The sequence below is a fragment of the Staurois parvus genome, unplaced genomic scaffold (genome assembly GCF_062004578.1).
Source record: "Staurois parvus isolate SC_StPar_1 unplaced genomic scaffold, SC_StPar_1.0 ptg000714l, whole genome shotgun sequence".
Taxonomy (NCBI): Eukaryota; Metazoa; Chordata; class Amphibia; order Anura; family Ranidae; genus Staurois; species Staurois parvus.
In genome coordinates, this window is record NW_028318510.1 from 37672 (window position 1) to 56273 (window position 18602).

An 18602-nucleotide genomic window follows, 5' to 3' on the forward strand; every position below is an offset into this window, starting at 1 on the left:
CATAAAGTCAAACTACAGCGATATGAGAGCAATAGAAGGGACTTTTTGAGTTACGAATTCATTTTTCAATACATTTTTTATACCAGAGTCTAATGCCACTTGTAAGCCCAACCCCGAGCAGTTCAATTCTAAAAATGTAGCTGATGAAGGATTTAATGCTTGTTTTGTCAGGAGGATATTTTACGTCCACACATCATACAAACTTTACACAGGAAAGGTAAATATATTATGTAACCCCACAGGTGATTTCTTGAAGTGTAAGCAAGGAGTTAGTGACGGGCGGATGGGAGTTCCAGTTGGACTAGACTCTGGGATAAGCATGCGTATTCTTCCTTGAATCTTGGTACGCTTTCTGTATTTCTTCCAGATTTGTGCAGTAATCCAGTGTGAAATGTGCAGAAGGTTCAGGGAATAAAGACCCGTCACTGCTGCTCTCCCTCCTTGGGCAGGGTGAATGGTCTTGTATACGCCCCTTCTGTTGTTTTCTGCAGGCAGCTTGTTGTGGGTGGGCCCTGATTGGTCCATCCTACAGCTCTTCTTTATTTACAGACTATGTACAGCACAGTGATGATGTCACTTTTACAAGGTAATATCTGGGTTTGAGAAGGCACACAAAGTGGATTTCTATCATTTGTGACTATTGAGAAAAATATTTTAAGCGGTATTAACCCTCCTATCGTTTTCAGCCAAGAAATCTGCCATCTAAGCCTCTGTTTGATCTTCGGTTGGCTTGATGCTGCACATGTGATCAGTGACACCAGACATTTGATGATTTGCAGTTTGGTTGAGAGCATAAGCAACTGTGCAGCATTTCCCACACGTGCTGGGAATGTAATTGTTTTTTTTGAATTGTTTAAGTGGAACTTTAGTCAGAAAATTAAGTCTTGCTAGATCACTTCAGGCTGGCCCCTTTTGCAGGTATAGCTATGTGAAACAATAAACATAAGCACCTATACTGTTTACAATCCAGTAATACATTGCCTCACCCTGCTCTGCACATGCTCAGTTGCTCTCTATTTTTAGGCACTGCTGAATTTGTAGAGGCTGATCTACTGACAGCCTTAGGGCCTCGTTCACACCATACGGGCAGGAAAACTGACGGAAACTGACATGCAGATTTCACTTGCAGAGACATCAGTTTTCATGCGCGATCCAATGAGTTTTATACATGGTGCAGATTCCTGCGCAGAAAAAATCTGCAGGTGATACTAGTGTTGTGGTGTGAACAGGACATATGGAGAACAATTGATTTTGTTGTGCCCTTGCAGAATATGTGTAGAAAAATTGATGGCTCTGCACCAAACAAGTCCTAAAGCAGAATTAAACATTACTATCCTTTACTGCCAAAAAAGCAGCTTCTGTTTGGTCTGCAACTGCCCTTGTGCTGCTCATGTGATCAGTAAAGACACAAGCCATTTGATGGTTTGACAATTTGGTTGAGGACATTAGCAAATGTGGTAGGCTACTTTCATACTGATCCGCCACAAAAACACAGCAAATACGCATATGTGTTTATGGCGCTTTTTTACTGCGCTTTTGCCGCTCTTTTTGAGCATTTTTTAAGCGACACATAACTTAAAAACTGCACCAAAAACACTTCTCAGAAGCATTTTTGATGTGTTTTTCAGGCGTTCTCCATTGATTTCAATGAGAAGAGGTGTTTTTTTTTTTTTTAACTGAACAAACATGCTCCAAAGATGCTACAAGCAGGAGTTTTTACACGCAACAGAAGCACAACTCCCCAGTATGAAAACATACATAGGGAAGCATTTTTTTTTTTAGCTTTTCATGTGCTTTTTTTAATGCAAATGCCCTTGAAAAACTCTTCAGTGTGAAAGTAGCCTTAGGAATCCTGGAATTCCAGGAATGTAACTGTTTTTTGAAACTGTTAAATCAACGGGTTTAGTTCAGATTTATGATTTACTGCTGTTCAGGGGCTGTGGAATTCAGCAAAATGGCAGCCAATGGAGGCAATGTTTTGGCAGCATAATTCATAATGTGGAATGTATATTCCTTGCTAAAGAATGTTATTTTTTTTATCAAGCTGTTAATGGTAAAGTTCTTTAAATTGGTGGGTTTAGTTTGGCTTTAAATTATTATTTTTTCATGCCCAGAGTTCAGTTTTAAAGCAGAACTAAACCCATTGATTTCAAAGGTTTCTAAAAACACTTAAATTGTAAACTCCAAGGAACAGAGCCCTCCTTTTCCTCTTGTATTGAACTGTATCATTGCTGTATTGTCTCCCGTTATATTGTAAAGTGCTGAGCAAACTGTTGGCGCTATATAAATCCTGTATTATAATAATAATATCAACAGTTGCTTGTGACTCAACCAAGCTGTCAAACCATCAAATGGCTGGTGTCATAACTGATCACATGTGCAGCATCATGGTAGTTGAAGTGCACTCAGAAGCTGAGATGGCAGCTTCCTTGGCTGAAAAGGAAAGGAGGGTTTAGTTCCACTTTAACATTTTCTGTGAATCTTGCCTTTGCACCTTTATTTAATTAATTTCAGGCCTCAATGACATGGATTATTGAAGCTTTGCATTTGATGATATGTCATCCATTAGGCCTGTTTAGATGACCTCCTTTTCATTTAGAAATAAATGGGTTAAAAAAAGCTCCAGTTTACAATATATTTTATGTTATTGTTCACCTCTATCACGTTCTCTTTTTTTTGTCATCTGGATCCGTTGAGATTTCTGCCTTTCACTTGACTTTCACCGTGCCACATTTGGTTCATTTATCTTCTTTTAAATTGACAGCCCTTTCTTCTCCTGTCAGCTCAATTGTGACATTCTATCTGTGTCCAAGTGACATATTTTAACATTTCCTATTGTTGTTTTTCATCTGCATTCTTTTAGCTCCCCTTTTGTTATGTTTTTTTAATATATCTTTTTTGTCAGGCACATCTTATTCTAATTTGTGTTTTACATTTATTTTGAATGCAGTATTAGAAAAGTTTCAGACTAAGGCCCAATGACAAGTGTACTACTACTAATGGATATGTTTTTATGTTACTACCCAGCAAATAATGTGATTTTACCTGCGACGGCTTACTGTTGCTGAGATTGTGATATGCAGTTTATATTTGACAATTTAATACAGTATAAACCTACTTAAGAAATACCCTTTCATGTTGTGGGTGCTGCCTGTCTGCTAGCCGTCTTTCTACAACTTCCTAGATTTCTTGCATGCTTTGCAGCTTCTCCTCTGCTGTTTAGTTTCAGTTTCTAAGGACTACATATCCCATGGTACCTTGCTGATTCCTGTACTGACTCCACCTCCTGAAACTCCTCCTCTCAGCACCTCTGTAGGTCAAAAGGCAGGCTCTGTGTAATGTGTGACTCAGCAGTGCTACTCACAGGGCATAGTAAGTACATGTCACAGAATTAAATGTCAGTTTACAAAATAAAGGATAATTTCACTTTCTAAAACATGTTACACCCGTATTTAGGGAGTTACATGTAAAATGTTTTTGTTCCATCCTCTCTCCTTCACTGCCCCCAGTGAGTGTCACAGCGGGCAAGGTTTCTTCTTCCTGCACCTACTGTCAGACTTTGAAAACATTGCGCCTGTGCGGGGCTCCGCCCACACTGCGGTATCATTCATTCACAGGAATCTTTGAATAACAAAACTACAAGTCCCATCCATCACCACAGCCGATGGACTTGTAGTTTGAATGAATTGTGGGCGTGCTGATCAGTACACGCATAGTTCATTCACACTGCCTACAGCTCTGAAAGTGCAGCCAGTACAGAGGTACGGGCAACGGGGCTGTAGGCAGAGCGTGCAGGAGCCTGACATTGCACCTGCGATCTTCTGATCACGGGTTCAATACTTTGCCTTTAAAGTTTAATATCACTATAAGCCCCTGTTCACACTGTGTGTGACTTGTCATTGCGACTTGGCAGATCAAAGCCACATGACAAGTCACACCCTATTTGCCGCCATGAACCCATTCAAATTGGTGGGACTTGGAAGAAGGTTCCTGCACTATTAATTTGCAATTTCATGTGTGACTTGCATTGACATCTGTGAATGAAGTCGTACAGATGTCGGCAAGCCACACATGAAGTCACACTGATTCTGTAAAACAATTGCCACCTACCTCTTCTCTGGTTCACAAAAACAACCAAACAAGTCTGGAATGCTTAGGCACAAGAGCCCATTCTAAAACTGACCATACACTAAACAAAAAGTTTTGTTTTAAGAATCTTTGTTTAATTTTCTAACTGTTAGCGGGGTCAAATCGATGTTCTTTTAGGACTGCAGCAATGGATAGATTCGGGCAAGTAATTAAGTGACACAGCTGCAGCAAGTGATTTAATCACTGCTGTGTATAAATACCATCTCCAAAATGGCAGATTTTGCACTTTGTAATGATGATCTATTGATCAAAACCAGTCGAGGTCTGATGACGCAACTTCTGCTGATGTCATTTCCACCCTTTGGAATGCACGCTGTTACGCGGCAGCCATCTTGGTTCCTATTCACAGGCAGCAAGGCTGAATACACTGAGTGCCAGGTTATGGGCACTTTGCTTGTGAGTTTTTTCTTATAATGTCTCCCCATCATTAAAGTTTTCTATGGTTTTATATGGGATGTTTGCTTTTGTTTGTGATCACATGCTGAAACTTGGTTTACTGCCTGGGAGGAGAGGAGAAAGTTTAAAAAGGCTCTTTTGAAACTACACTGTTACTTATATCCACGCTGGTCATCATCCTATTGGTTACTATCAACCAGATCGCATGATTCCCAGGAATGAATATTGATGCCATTCTTCCCATCACTCATTGGGCTAGTCCCAAACCAGGAGCTTAAGACCAACTAGAGATAGGTGGTCCACGGCTAACGGTGAGTGCACATCCATGTGGGGCACCGATTGAGCACACAGGAGCACTTGTCATTTTTGCACAATGCAGATGTGAAGCAATATTACTTATGTATTGTCAGATTTAATGCACTTAATTTATGCGTGGCCCACATGGCATTTTGATGAGAAAAAGCGAGCAGGACAGGAATTTTTTCTTGAACTAACAAGTTGCTAACAGTGAACGTGGTTTTGTGCCATCTAATGTACTTACGAATATTCCCACTGAAGGTTTTTCCCTTCATACATAGAATGCATGTAGGTAAATATACTTCATCCTTTACAACCACTTTAAAATTGGTTTATTGTTTTATTTATTTATTTATTTTTTTTTGACAGATTATATTTATTAGTTAATTTTTTCCTGGTGCTTTTGATTATCCTCTTCATTAGACATTTACTGGGGCTGTATTGTACAAATAACTGCAGAGATAAATGAAATAAAATGTAAAAACTGCCCAAAGATGTAAATGTTTCACATATAACAAAAGTCTGCAGAGCCTCACTGTGAACATTTTGTTTGTGGCAGAATTATTTGTTGGGAGTGAAATATCAAGATTAGATGGTGAGATGTTAAGTCTGGTTTGTTTTAATATGTTGTGTTGTAGATGTACTCTGTATTGGCACTTTTCAATAATGCTGACAAATATGCCTCTACCATATGGAAATATGGGGGCTTCTCTACATCTGCTGCTTTTAGAATCTTTAATTATTTGGGAAGCAAGTGAATCCATACACGGCTTTCAGAAATAGACGAATGTGCTCCCATAGCTGATAAGCTCACTGGATGGCATGATAAAAGTCCGGCAGTCTGTTTGTAATTTGCTGTGTTCTGCAAAGTGGAATTTTAGCTTAATAAGACCAAACGTACAAAACAGAAGCAACGGCTGTCTTTGATTACCCTTATATCACCATCACAGAGCATTGCACTTTATTAAGAATAGCACAGACTTACTATAGGAACATTATAAGACATCAGCCCTAAATCCAAGAACAAAAATGTAATACTTTGCAGCTTACCAGTCCTTAGATATGATGGCTGCATTCGTTTTCTTTTTTAGGATACAAATATTTTCATTAAATACAGAAAATACCTGATCCTTCCAAAAATGTTGTTTTCTTGGCACTTCCTTTGAGCTTGGCTCTAAGCATAAAATAATATATCAACAATCTTCCTTCTGTGAACTACTTATCTCAGCATCCTCAGTGTGTAAAAGAGATGAACAAAAGCCAACGTATTTGAAGTTCAGTCTGGGTGGCAACTATGGCTCCCACCATAGATACAGTGGAGGAGTGAGCATAGCCACCCAGTGACAGGAAGTATGTTTTTAACAGGATTATCAGGTGAAAAGAAAGGAAAGAATAAGCCTGCAAAAAAGAAAACTGATTCAGCCACTTTATCTGAGGAATGTGAGTTACAATATATTAAATTGTTTTTGGGTTTAGGGCACATGCTACTGATGTATGAACGCTGGATCATCCTGACAAAAAGTTCCTGTGCAAGACACAAGTATGGTCCACATGGCTCGCGTGAAAATTCTTCTAGTTATAACATAATCTACTATTCATGGGGAAGGTGTGATTTGCCTATTGTTACTTATATCGTATATTATGTATTATTATGTATATTTTCACTTATTACCGCATATGTGCAAAAAATACACTCTCCAATAATGAATATTTTTTTTTACTGATCTAAGAGCTAATTCACATTGACTTGCACTAAAATGTATGGAAAATACATGTACATTTCCATCCATTTTAGTCGCATTTTAATGCACGCTGATGTCCATTGACATACATTGTGACGTCTGCTGACATGTTTTGATGTCCAGTGACATGCATGCGCAGCGTTGTGGTGTGAATAGGACACATTGGAAATGGAAATGTTTTTTGTATAAGAACATAGGTGGTCCATATAGTGAACTCGGTGTAGAGTTATTCACCCTGAGGTCATCACAGAGGACAAGGGGGCACTCTTTTACATTTGAAGGAAAAGAGATTAAACTTCCAAATACGGAAAGACTTTTTCACAGTAAGAGCTGTGAAAATGTCGAATTGACTTCCTCAAGAACTGGTTCTCTGCAGTTCAGTGGATTGCTTTAAAAAAGACCTGGATTCTTTCCTAAATTAACATAATATTACTGGATACTAACATTTACAGGTAATGTTGATCCTTGGAATATCGGATTGCCTCTTGGGAGATCAGGAAGGTAATTTTTCCACTGCTGGAGCAAATTGGATCATGCTTTATTGGGGTTTTTGGCCTTCCTCTGGATTAACTGTGGTTATAAGATTGTGGATATAGGATTGTATCCATTTTTATTTTATTTTTTCCTTTTTAGTCGTTGAACTAGATGGACTTGTGTCTTTTTTTAACCAGACTATGTAATTATATAACCCAATTGCCTGGAGAGAGGTTTATGCTAGTAACCCATGCTGTGTAGTCCGTCGTACAAGGCCATATAAAGCACGTCCTCCACACAACAGGGATTGCAAAACAGATGTAAAAAAAAAGGAGAGTGCGTCCTTTTCGCATACAATACGACCAACTTCTGTCTGCAACTTCATTTTTCTACACAACTGTGCTAAAGGGGCACCTCGGTATAGTAATACATAAAGGGGCGATGGGAGGACCAACACGTGACTTTACAGAAGGGTGAATTCTGTGGGTGGATTTAATATTATGAGGATATTCCTAAAACTTGACAAGGGTCTTCACAAGACAAATGTAATATATGTCTTTCATTTTGCAGAATATTTTCACAAATCATTCCTTGGATGTAAATGTGAGATGGTTGGCCGTCTTGTATTTTAAGAATGGGATTGATCGCTACTGGAGGAGGGTGGCACCAAAGTAAGTCATTAACTATTCCCTTATTACCTGTATGCTAGTAGCATTGTTCATGCTGATAGCAGTTCTTAACTCTTGTGTACTGTAATTTTATTTTAGTGACAGTTCTATTGGAAATATGAAATTAGAGCTAAAATAGCTAAATCCACAGATGAAATACATATATAAGAGCTGTTTCACGTGTCTAAGGATTTTTGTTTCTTTCCATACAGTTTTGAGATTTACACGGCTCTGTCACACAGCCCAGCCCAGCCCAACCCTGCATAGCAGAGGAGGGGGCCTAATCTTTTCTATGGTGCAGTTTCACTTACAGATCCCCTTTGTACCACCACTCTCAAGGAGAAAACACATGCCGAGGAGCTTACCTCTCGGTCACTCCACTCTCTCCATTTATCCCATGTTGCTTGCAGTGTAACATACCTGATTGACTTCTTATGCAGACTTTCCTTCCCCCAATCTGAGCTGCAATTAGGCCTCCTTTATTAATACCAAATATACATAAACAGCGCAAAAATAGACCTCTAAATGAAATAAAAAATGAAAACTTTTTTACATAAAGTGAATAATACTAATAAATATTTCATAAACCATAAATTAATAGTGAATGTCCCCAATAATAATAAACACCAAAAGTCCGTGTATGATGAAAATAGAAATTTCCAAAAATTCTTCAAATGTAAAGAAGCTTCCACCTTCCACCCGTGCAAACCAACATCAAATACACTCACCAGATATTGGTGAATGAGAAGCCTTTAGGGATTTTTAAAGGGATCCTAAACCCTCTTTAGCATCCACTCTATGGAATTCTTCACCCTCAGAATAGGCTCCACCGTTCAACCGGGAGAAAAAAATCTCAAATAGTGTAATATTGCCAATCAACAATATAATTAAAAGCAAAGATTAAGGCCACTCACATGTCAGCAACTTTAAAAAGCACATTTATTGAAACCATGGCCTCCAAATGAAAAATTAGCACTTTACAGCCTCCTAAATTCAGGAATCCCACATCACAGCCACAGGATACAGTAGAGGATCCACACAGAGACCAGTTTAGACTTTGTAGTTTTTTATTGGCGCAAAAAGAGTTGTCACTCCTTTAATAATAGTGCTAGCTCTCTGAAGAGTGATTAGTAGTAAATTGCTGGATTGCTCTTCAGAGGGTGTTTGACAGGTGGCAAGGAGGTGACAACATGCCTGTATTAACCCCTAAAAGCTCACACCACAGTGCTGCAAATGCATTCATTGCACGCATTTGTGGAACAGTGCGACACAGCCCCATTGACTTGCGGTGCGCACCAAACGCAACAGTGGGTTTAATTCTTGCTGCAGCTTTGAAGCAAAGCATCTTGTCGCGGCATGTGTACAGCCCCATCCACTGCCTTTGCAGCCGAAACACAAATTGCCCCCAAATGCAAGTGTAAATGAGCCCTTATACAAATGTTCACATAACTAATCCACACAGGCCACTCCTAACACAACACATATGATTAAAAGTTAAAATGTTCTTCTGTAGGATAAGATTCTGTTTCCTGGGATGTGTTTCCAGTGTGTATTACACTGTTTTACCAATAATATAACTCCAGCTGTAGACACTTATGTATGCCTTACAGCACTGAAGCATTAGGTGGGATGATAAATGTACTTCTAAACATCCAGTACTTCTGTGTGCAAAGGCTCTTAACAATGACAATGCCCAGAGCTTTCATTCCTCATTTCTTTTCTGTTCTTCCAAGTGTGGGCCTTAGGCTGCTGGTACAGTTTCAGAAGACAGTAGTGGTCCTGTGGTTATGTCCGGGAGCCCATCCATATGTATTTTCTGGGCCTGTCATTACAGGGACGGCCAATTCAAATGGCCACGTTTGAAAATTTCTCCATAAATTATTATTATACAGGAGTTATATACCGACAACTGTTTGCTCAGCGTTTTACATAGTAAAGGGAGACAATACAGTTTAATACAAGAGAGTTACGATACAGTTCAATACAAGAGAGTTTGGAGGGCCCTGCTTCTTGGAGCTTACAATCTAAGAGGCCTTTGTTCCGCCCCATTCTCGCCTCATCAGTGTCCTCTGTAGAAATGAAACGTTTGACTGATTTTTGTTACCAGGTAACAAAAATGAGGTGCGGCACATTATTAATTCCGTTATTAGTTGGGATTAACACTAATGTATTTTTTAATTTTAGTTTCCATAGATACCTTAAAAAAAACCTTTGAAAAGAAATGATTTTTCATATTAGTCTTATACAGTATTTTCATATAACTGAAAGGCTTAGTGACTAATGTATGGCCAGCCCATAGAAATCTATGTCGCTCACCAGTGCAGGTATAATACTTCCCTTTGCTGGCTAAGTAAGAGAGATTTCATCACAACCAATTCACTGTTTCTGCATGTTTCATTCAAAAGATACAAACTGATTGTTTGTTGTGGCAAGTACGTCAGTTTTCTTTGTGTCGATCTTTTGTGTTGATTCTGAGCAGCTCAGTGGATTGCTTTAAAAAAGGCATGGATTGTTTCTTAGGTACCAGAATATAACTGGATACTAACATTTATAGGTAAAGTTGGGAATGTCCAGGGAATGTCTGATTGCCTCTCGGGGGATCAGGAAGGAATTTTTTTCCCATCAGGAGCAAATTGGATCATTCTTTGCTGGGTTTTTTGCCTTCCTCTGGATCAACTGTGGGTATAGGATTATAACTATTTTTTTTTTTCTCAATGGTTGATCTGAATGGAATTTTGTCTTTTTTCAGCCAGACTAACTATGTCACTGAGAGCCCCGGGTCCCGTTCTAACAATCGGGACTCGGAATTCCCGATTTCTTTTGTCTTTTTTGAGCCAGACTAACTAACTATGTGTGTCAGCTCAAAAAATGCATATGTGAGAGATATACAGTATGTAAAAGCCCCAGGTTCTCCAGTTGTAGAAGTTAGCTTGCAGGATGTCTATCATTTTATATTTTAACATGGTCTTGAAGAAAGCCTTCCCACCTTATAAATAGCATTAGTTTTAGTAGTGTAATAGGCTAATGACTAGGGTCATTGGTTCAAACCCCAGCCACGGCACTTCCTGCCTGGAGTTTGCATGTTCTCACTGTGCCTGCGTGGGTTTTCTCTGGGTGCTCCGGTTTCCTCCCACACTCCAAAGAAATGCTGGTAGGTTAATTGGCTCCTGTCCAAGTTGGCCCTAGTATGTGTATATATGAATGTAAGTTAGGGACCTTAGATTGTACGCTCCTTGAGGGTTAGGGACTGATGTGAATGTACAATATATATGTGTAAAGCACTGCATAAATTGACAGCGCTATATAAGTACCTGAAATAAATAATAATGGGCTTTGGAGTATTTGCTTATTATAGAAGCAGGCTGTTCTACCTGATTAGGAGGTATTGCACAATAGATGTGCCTTCTTGCCCTTACCTCATTGAAAATACCTTGGCCAGCTCTGTCTATAGCGATGTTTTGGGGACCTGCAAGGGGTGGAATATGGTCCACTCTCAAAACAGAAAAGCAGAAACAGTTGAGAGCATTCTAATATTCACAACTCTTTATATGAAATTCTATCATGAAAAATACTATGTAAAAGTACTAATATTTTTCAGAGGTATACAGTAGACTGGACCCCACCACTGTACTTCATGTCAGCCCTTTTTTTTTTGCAAAGAGCTCCCACAGCAGGATTAACTGTCCATTGACTTGACACCAGAGAGGTCTGAAGAAGAATCAGAAGAATTCTAGCCTAGGTTCACACTAGCGCCGCTGCGTAATCATGTGTTTTTTTGTGCATTTTGTATCACTGTTTTGATAGTTTTTACACATAATGATGCATTTAATCACAAAACTCTGTCAAAAACACACCGGAAACACATGTACATGTGTTTTTCACGCACCCCCAATGAAGCCTATGGAGCCAGAAACACAATATTCTGCAACAAAAGAAGCACTTGAACCTTTTCAAAAATTGTAGTGCACCATGTTGTATTGACATGAACAGACATCATAGAGAATATTGTGATTTCCTTTGTTCTTCATTGCAGTATGACAGAGGAGAAATCTTGCTAGTGTGAACGAGGCTTTAAAGGAACAGTATGGGATTCTAAAAAAAACATGCATCTAGACTCCCCTCCCTGCTGCAGTATGGGTGTGATGCTGTAGCTGTCACCTGCTGGCTGTAAGCCTGGGAAACGATCACATGACCAATTGCTCAGTTCTCAGTCTGTCAGTCACCACTCTCTGTTCTGCTCATTCAGTGCTCACTAGAGCTGCTGGCCTAGTCTGTCAGTGGCATGCTGAGAAGCTGAGGCAGCTGCTGAGCATGTATCTGGGTGGATCCTGACAATATGGTTGGGATCCTTCCAAAGCCTGGAGCAGCTCTGCCAACAGCAGGCTTTAGTCCATTGTCAGCTGATTATGGGTCATTAGAGTTCAAAAGTAAGTGCACTCCTGTGACCCAGAAGAGAAGTATGACCAAAAAAGCTTTGGCCATACTTCTCTTTTAATCTGGCACCCCATTCATATGCCTAACATTCAACTGTTGCAGGACCAAATGCGCACCAGAAAAGCCTCCTGAAATGAGTAGTAGTGCCCATTTAAAGGTTTGCCTGTGTCGATTCTACCATTGTATACTATTCTATTGCAGCAGGACATTGCTTGGCAAATGAGAATGTCAACCTTCATCCCTGATCATTAGTGGCAAGCACTATTTTGTTTCCATGGGTGAGGCTAGGAGGATATTACACAGTGAAAAGTAAATGAGAAAACCATGAACACAATGTTATTCCTCAATCTTATGTCCATAAGATACTGTACTGTTACAGACTCTGGTGCTTATTTGCATTTTTTAAAAATATTTGATCTGTTTCTTTATTTTCTATGTACGTCTCACTTATTCCTGACGACTTGTTTTATTATGTTTTACCGTTAGGACCAAAGCATGTCCTCATTTTCACTGTCTCATACATAATGCAGGCAATGACTTATTTATTAGTAGCAACTTTGTAGTGGGAAATCTAATTCTTGTAAATATTTAAATGATTGATTTGGAGACATGCCACAGAGTGATGTTGTATAAATTGGTTTAACACTGAGTCCATCATTCCAGCTGCCGTATTCGGAAGGTTCCAATGGCTGGGTTATACATGGGCAGGTCAGAGTAAATCGGCAGCAATGTGGAAAGTGATTTCAAAACTCTTTCTTTTCCTGGGTCAAACATGGTTAGACTTCACTCCTATATACTCTCTGCAAGCTATATATGAATTGTAGCTTTATATGCCTGACTTGTGTGGCTTTTATAGTGAAACTCCAACCCTAAGTTATGCAGTCCATACAGGCCAAATGATTTTCGATCGAAAATCGCAAATTTAGTGCGTTTTGTAATTTGATGTTGAAATTCAACCAACCAAGCCTTCAATTTCACCTTATCTTGTTATGGAAAATTAATTTTGTGGCCGGGAACCTCTTTTTCTTTCCCGGTCACAGCTGATGCGCATTTCTTTTTTGATTATATTTATTGCATGATTCTCCCATCATTCGAAATTTGTTTGTTTTTCAAACAATTGCCAACATAACTGATCACTGAAAAACCAAGGCCGCACAAATATCAGCCTTTGCTCCTACCCCAATAATGGTTGAAATTCGAACGATAATTAAAAATTTAAATTTTCAAAGAAAAATCTTTCAGAATTCGACCCATGTATGGCTGGCCTAAGAATAACAAAAGACACAAACAAAAGAGGCATTCTTTGTGTTTATTCTTTATTGTTTGTAACCAAATAAACTCTCATACCTGGATACTCTAAGTGGAGAAATTTTTTTTAATATGGGTCTATTGAGTCAGCAATATCTTTGACTTTATTTAAGATACATAAATTATACAGTATATAAATACATATACTGATGTTGCTGTACAAAACTTATTGTATATTCTATGCACCTTTTTTCTATTTTGACCAATGTTAATTTTAAGACTAGTGTTACTGTAGATAAAAGTAGAGGTCTTATTTTATTATAAGTTGTTTCAATTATAATGACACTAAAATTGCATTTCTGGTACAAGGCGCAATTAAGTTATTTACAAATAAAGGCAGTTTTTTTATGCGATCTTAAAAAACAAAAAATAGAAAACTAGAGGAATTAAAACAGAAAAAAAGATCATAGTTAAAAAAATAGAATTGATAAAAAATTATCTGAAGAAAAAACAGCTAAAGGGAAAAATGAGTTAAAGCAGTTTTATACCAAAAAGCAAACATTTATTATATTTCAGCTTACCAATTCTTAGATGTGATGGTTGCATTAGTTTTCTTTTCAGGCTTTCTTTATTTTCATCTGGTGATATGGCCAGTAAGTCTGTTGTTTTTAAGAAGAATAAGCTGTCCTTGAAAATGTGGCAGTATCAGTGTTGAGACAAACCATTTACCACTGACAAAGGTGCTTAACCGCTTCCATACAGTGCCTTTCCCCCCTTCCTGCCCAGGCCATTTTTCAGGTTTCAGCACTCTCACACTTTGAATGACAATTGCGCGGTCATACAACACTGTACCAAAACTAAAATTTTATCATTTTCTTCACACAACTAGAGCTTTCTTTTTGTGGTATTTAATCACCGCTGGGTCTTTTATTTTTTGCTAAATAAACAAAAAAATTTTGAAAAAAAAAACCAACACGTTTTTCTTTGTTTTTGTTATAAAAGTTTGCAAATAAATAATTGTTCTTCATAAATTTAGGCCGAGATGTATTCTGCTACATGTCTTTGGTAAAAATAACCCAAATTAGGATGTATTATTTAGTTTGTGGGAAAGTTATAGAGTTCACAAACTATGATATAGATCTGAATATTGATCAATCCTGAACAGCCAATCTAATTTCTTGAGGTCCAAGAATGTCAGAACAGTATAGATATCCCCCAAATGACCCCTTTTTGCAAAGTAGACAATCCAACGTATTTCATAAGAGGCATGGCAAGTTTTTTGAAGTTGTAATTTTTTTGTCATTTTTCAGAAATTTAAAAAATTTGAAAAAATTATTTTCACTATTTTTTTTTTTTTTTACATACTGTCACCAGTGCAGTACAGCATCATCATATAACTGGCATGGCGGTGATCAGGGACACTGACTGGTGACCATACGAAAAAAAAAAATTGTTAATTTTTTAAAATTTCTTTACTAGTTTTAATTTTATTAAATTTTTTAAAGATTTTTTTTTATATTTCACTATGACCAGTAGTAGTACAATGTTACCATAGTATTTTTTTTTTTTACGCAATTTGCTTATAGCAAAGAATTACTTAGTTATAAGCAAGCATTTACCTGAATGACATCGAATCATTCAGGGTTTTCTTTTTTTTTTGTGCTTAGCTGTGATTTGGCCATGGGTAATCACATGACACAGCTGGGCTGAGATTGGCCCAGCTTGTGCATGTGATCGCTGTGATCATTCATATTCATGAAAGGAAGCCATCCATTGTATACAACTGTCATCTGACCTGCTGTGATTGGTCACAGTAGGTCACATGGTACTGGAAACGGGGCCGGAACACAGATCTGTCATTGGCCGTGTCTGAGGTACATGGCCGGTGACAGCGCCTCAGAGCGGCCCTGCGGGCAGGCGCACTGCACATGCCTGAAAGAACGCCATATGGCATCCACCCGAAGGGACGAGCTGCTCGCCCGGCCGCCATCTGGCTATAGGCCTAGTGCCATTAGTACAGTGTCAGTGCTTTCTTTTAGCACTGATCACTGTATTGGTGTCACTGGGGATGTCAGTGACACCAAGTCAGTTCCCCCAGTGTCAGAATGTCCGCCACAGTCCCACTATAATTCCTCAGGAGGGCAAGTGGTTAATGCAATTTCTTGCCTCTCTTTTGCCTAGTAAATAACATTCCATAAGTTAAGACAAAAGAGCTCAAGCCTGAAAAAGCTTAAAGAAATGCTTCAAAACGCTTGAAGAAGCTCAAGTGTGAACCTAGTTTAAAGCTTGTGAACACTGTTCTAAACAATATTTAAAATCTTCATTTTACAGTGCAGTTACTGCCATGATGCAGAGCAGGACCCGGCTGTTATTTTGTCAAGGGGGATTGCAGGCAATGATGCCAAGGGAGCGGTGACAATGAGGGAAGACTTTAAGGTCCTCAAGTGGTTAAATTTGTGTAATAATATAAAAAACATTATAGGGCACACTAGGGTTTTTTTTAAGCTCCTAGAAGCTATTATCAGCATATTTTGTACTGCTCCTAGACACTAAATAGTATTATCCTATGTGTCCATGCACACTACTTTAGGCTTTTGTATAGTTTTTTTAGAGTTTTTTTGAGTGTTTTTCCAGCAGAAAAAAACGCTAAACGCTCCTAAACACTGCTAAACGCTACTAAAATGCTCCAAACTGTTTTTTTCTAGCTTTATTTTTTCCTCTATATGTACTGTAAAAGTGCTAACAAAATGTTAACACTCCTAAATGTTCCTAAATTCCGGTGGAGGGGGTGGGGGGGTCAGTGCATGCAAGGAGGGGGCAAGAGAGGAGCAGGGTGTACAGTGAAGGAGTGAGGGAGCAGTGTATACAGAGAGGCTTCCTCACTGGCTGTCACTATATGTCAGTGCTGGTTTTAAATGTAATTGCCGGCTTTTTTTTTTTCTTCATTATAGCTCAGAAAATGAGCTGTCATTTTCCCCAGAGCTAAAGGAAACTAAGGGGAGGGGTCACTGGGTGACCCCTTCTCTTTGTTTCCTTTAGCCCTCCGAGAATGACAGCTCCTTCTCTGAGCTACAGTAAACGAAAAAAAAAGCCGGCAATTACATTTAAAAAACGGCATTGATTTAAATGCAATTGTTAGCTTTTTTTTTCCTTCTCTATAGCTCAGATAAGGAGCTGTCATTCTCGGAGGCTAAAGGAAACAAAGGGGTGGGGTCACCCAGTGACATTACCCAGTGACCCCTCCCCTTAGTTTCCTTTAGCATCGGGGAAAGTGACAGCTCATTTTCTGAGCTATAGTGAAGAAGGAAAAAGCCGGTAATTACATTCAAAAACCAGCACTGACTTATAGGCAGCCAGTCACTATTATTATATTATTATTATACATTATTTATAAAGCGCCAATAGTTCACTCAGCGCTGTACATTACAAAGGGGGACAGAACATGTGACAGAACAATACCAATACAATGCAAAACATGAGGGGATCGAGGGCCCTGCTCTTTCGAGCTTACAATCTAGGAGGGATGGGATAGTGGTACAGGAGGAGATAGCTGTGGGGGATGGAGTGGTAGGAAGAGTGGAGGAGGTCAGCAAGTTAGCAGGGGGTGAGGTAGGCTTCCCTGAAGAGATGGGTTTTCAGGGTGCGCCTAAAGGAGAGGAGAGTAGGTGATAATCTGATGGGTTGGGGCAGGGAGTTCCAGAGGATGGGTGACACCCTGGAGAAGTCCTGGAGGCGGGCATGGGAGGAGGAGACCAGGGAACTAGAGAGAAGGAGGTCTTGTGAGGAGCGGAGTGTGCGTGTTGGGCGGTACTTGGATATTAGGTCAGTGATGAAGTTCGGGGCAGTGTGGTGGACGGCATTGTACGTCAGTGTTAGGATTTTAAATTTGATCCGTTGCGCAATCGGAAGCCAGTGGAGGGATTGGCAGAGGGGGGTGGCGGAAATGGAGCGGTTGGAAAGGTGAATGAGTCTGGCAGCCGTATTCAGGATCGACTGAAGCGAGGATAGCCAGCGGCGAGGCAGGCCAGTGAGGAGGGAGTTGCAGTAGTCGAGTCGTGATATGATGAGGGAGTGGATGAGCTGTTTAGTGGTTTCTGGGGTTAGGAACGTGCGGATTTTGGCGATGTTGCGGAGGTGGAGTCTGCACGAGTTTGTTAAAGATTGGACTTGGGGCTGGAAGGATAGGTTGGAGTCCAGAATGACACCAAGTACTCTGGCCTGCAGAGCGGGTTTGATATTGGCGTTGTTGGATGTGATGTAGAAGTCAATGGGGGGTGGGGTTCGGGCTGGGGGGAAGAAAAGGAGCTCGGTTTTGGAGAGATTCAGTTTAAGGAAGTGGAGCGACATCCAATCTGATATGTCGCTCAGTAGGTGTGTGATTTGGGCAGAGACCGAGGGGGTGAGGTGGGGGGTTGAGAGATAGATTTGTGTGTCGTCGGCATAGAGGTGGTAGTTGAAGCCGTGAGAGTATATACACTGCTCCTCTCCTGCCATTCTCCGTCGCCCCCTCACATCTGCAGTACACACAGTCCTCTGTATCGGTTACATTTTTCCTATCAGCAAAATGCCGTTAGGGCTATTTTCAACCAATATGTTTCTGTGGCTGAAATTTCGGTGCATCCCTAATTTTCATACATATACATGGTACGGCAGGCACATGTTAGGAATATGAAATGTTAGGTTTACATGTTCTTTAAATATTTTTCTTTTTTCCTACATGATATGGTTCATATATGCTCAAAACTGTAAGAAATTGCCCTGTATCAGCAACATGCTAGACAGCTGGACCACTTCTGTCACATAGTGCTCCAACCCAGGGGCGGACTGAGCATTCAATCACTGCCCGGGGTCAGTAGGGGGCCCCATGAAATGCCCCTGGTACCTTTTTATAGGCTTTTTTGGGTGTGCTTTGAGTGTGGGCAAGGACACAGGGGCCCCATGATCCCCTATTGCCCGGGGGCCCCATAAGTTACCAGTCCGCCCCTGCTCCAACCAATAACGCTGCTCAGGGAGTGTGTGTGTTATGGCATACTGTGCAGGGATGTGTCAGACCTCTGAAGACCTAGGCCACCACACTCTTGGTTCTCAGGCATGCTGCCAGCACAGGAGAGCCTCTTAAAGTTTAACAAGAAACTAGGTGTCAAAAATGAAATATAAAGGGTTAGTTCAGATTTATTGACCGTTGCCAAAACAT

At 39.8% G+C, this 18602-nt stretch overlaps 1 protein-coding gene across 1 annotated transcript in view; it reads left to right on the plus strand.

The window, feature by feature from the left end:
• Positions 1 to 18602, plus strand: part of IPO11 (importin 11) — a 661807-nt gene that overhangs the window by 37101 nt on the left and 606104 nt on the right. Inside the window, exon 3 of the mRNA XM_089653447.1 lies at positions 7629 to 7729. Within this exon, the coding sequence (XP_089509573.1) occupies positions 7629 to 7729 (101 nt within the window). The remainder of the gene's footprint in view (positions 1 to 7628; positions 7730 to 18602) is intronic.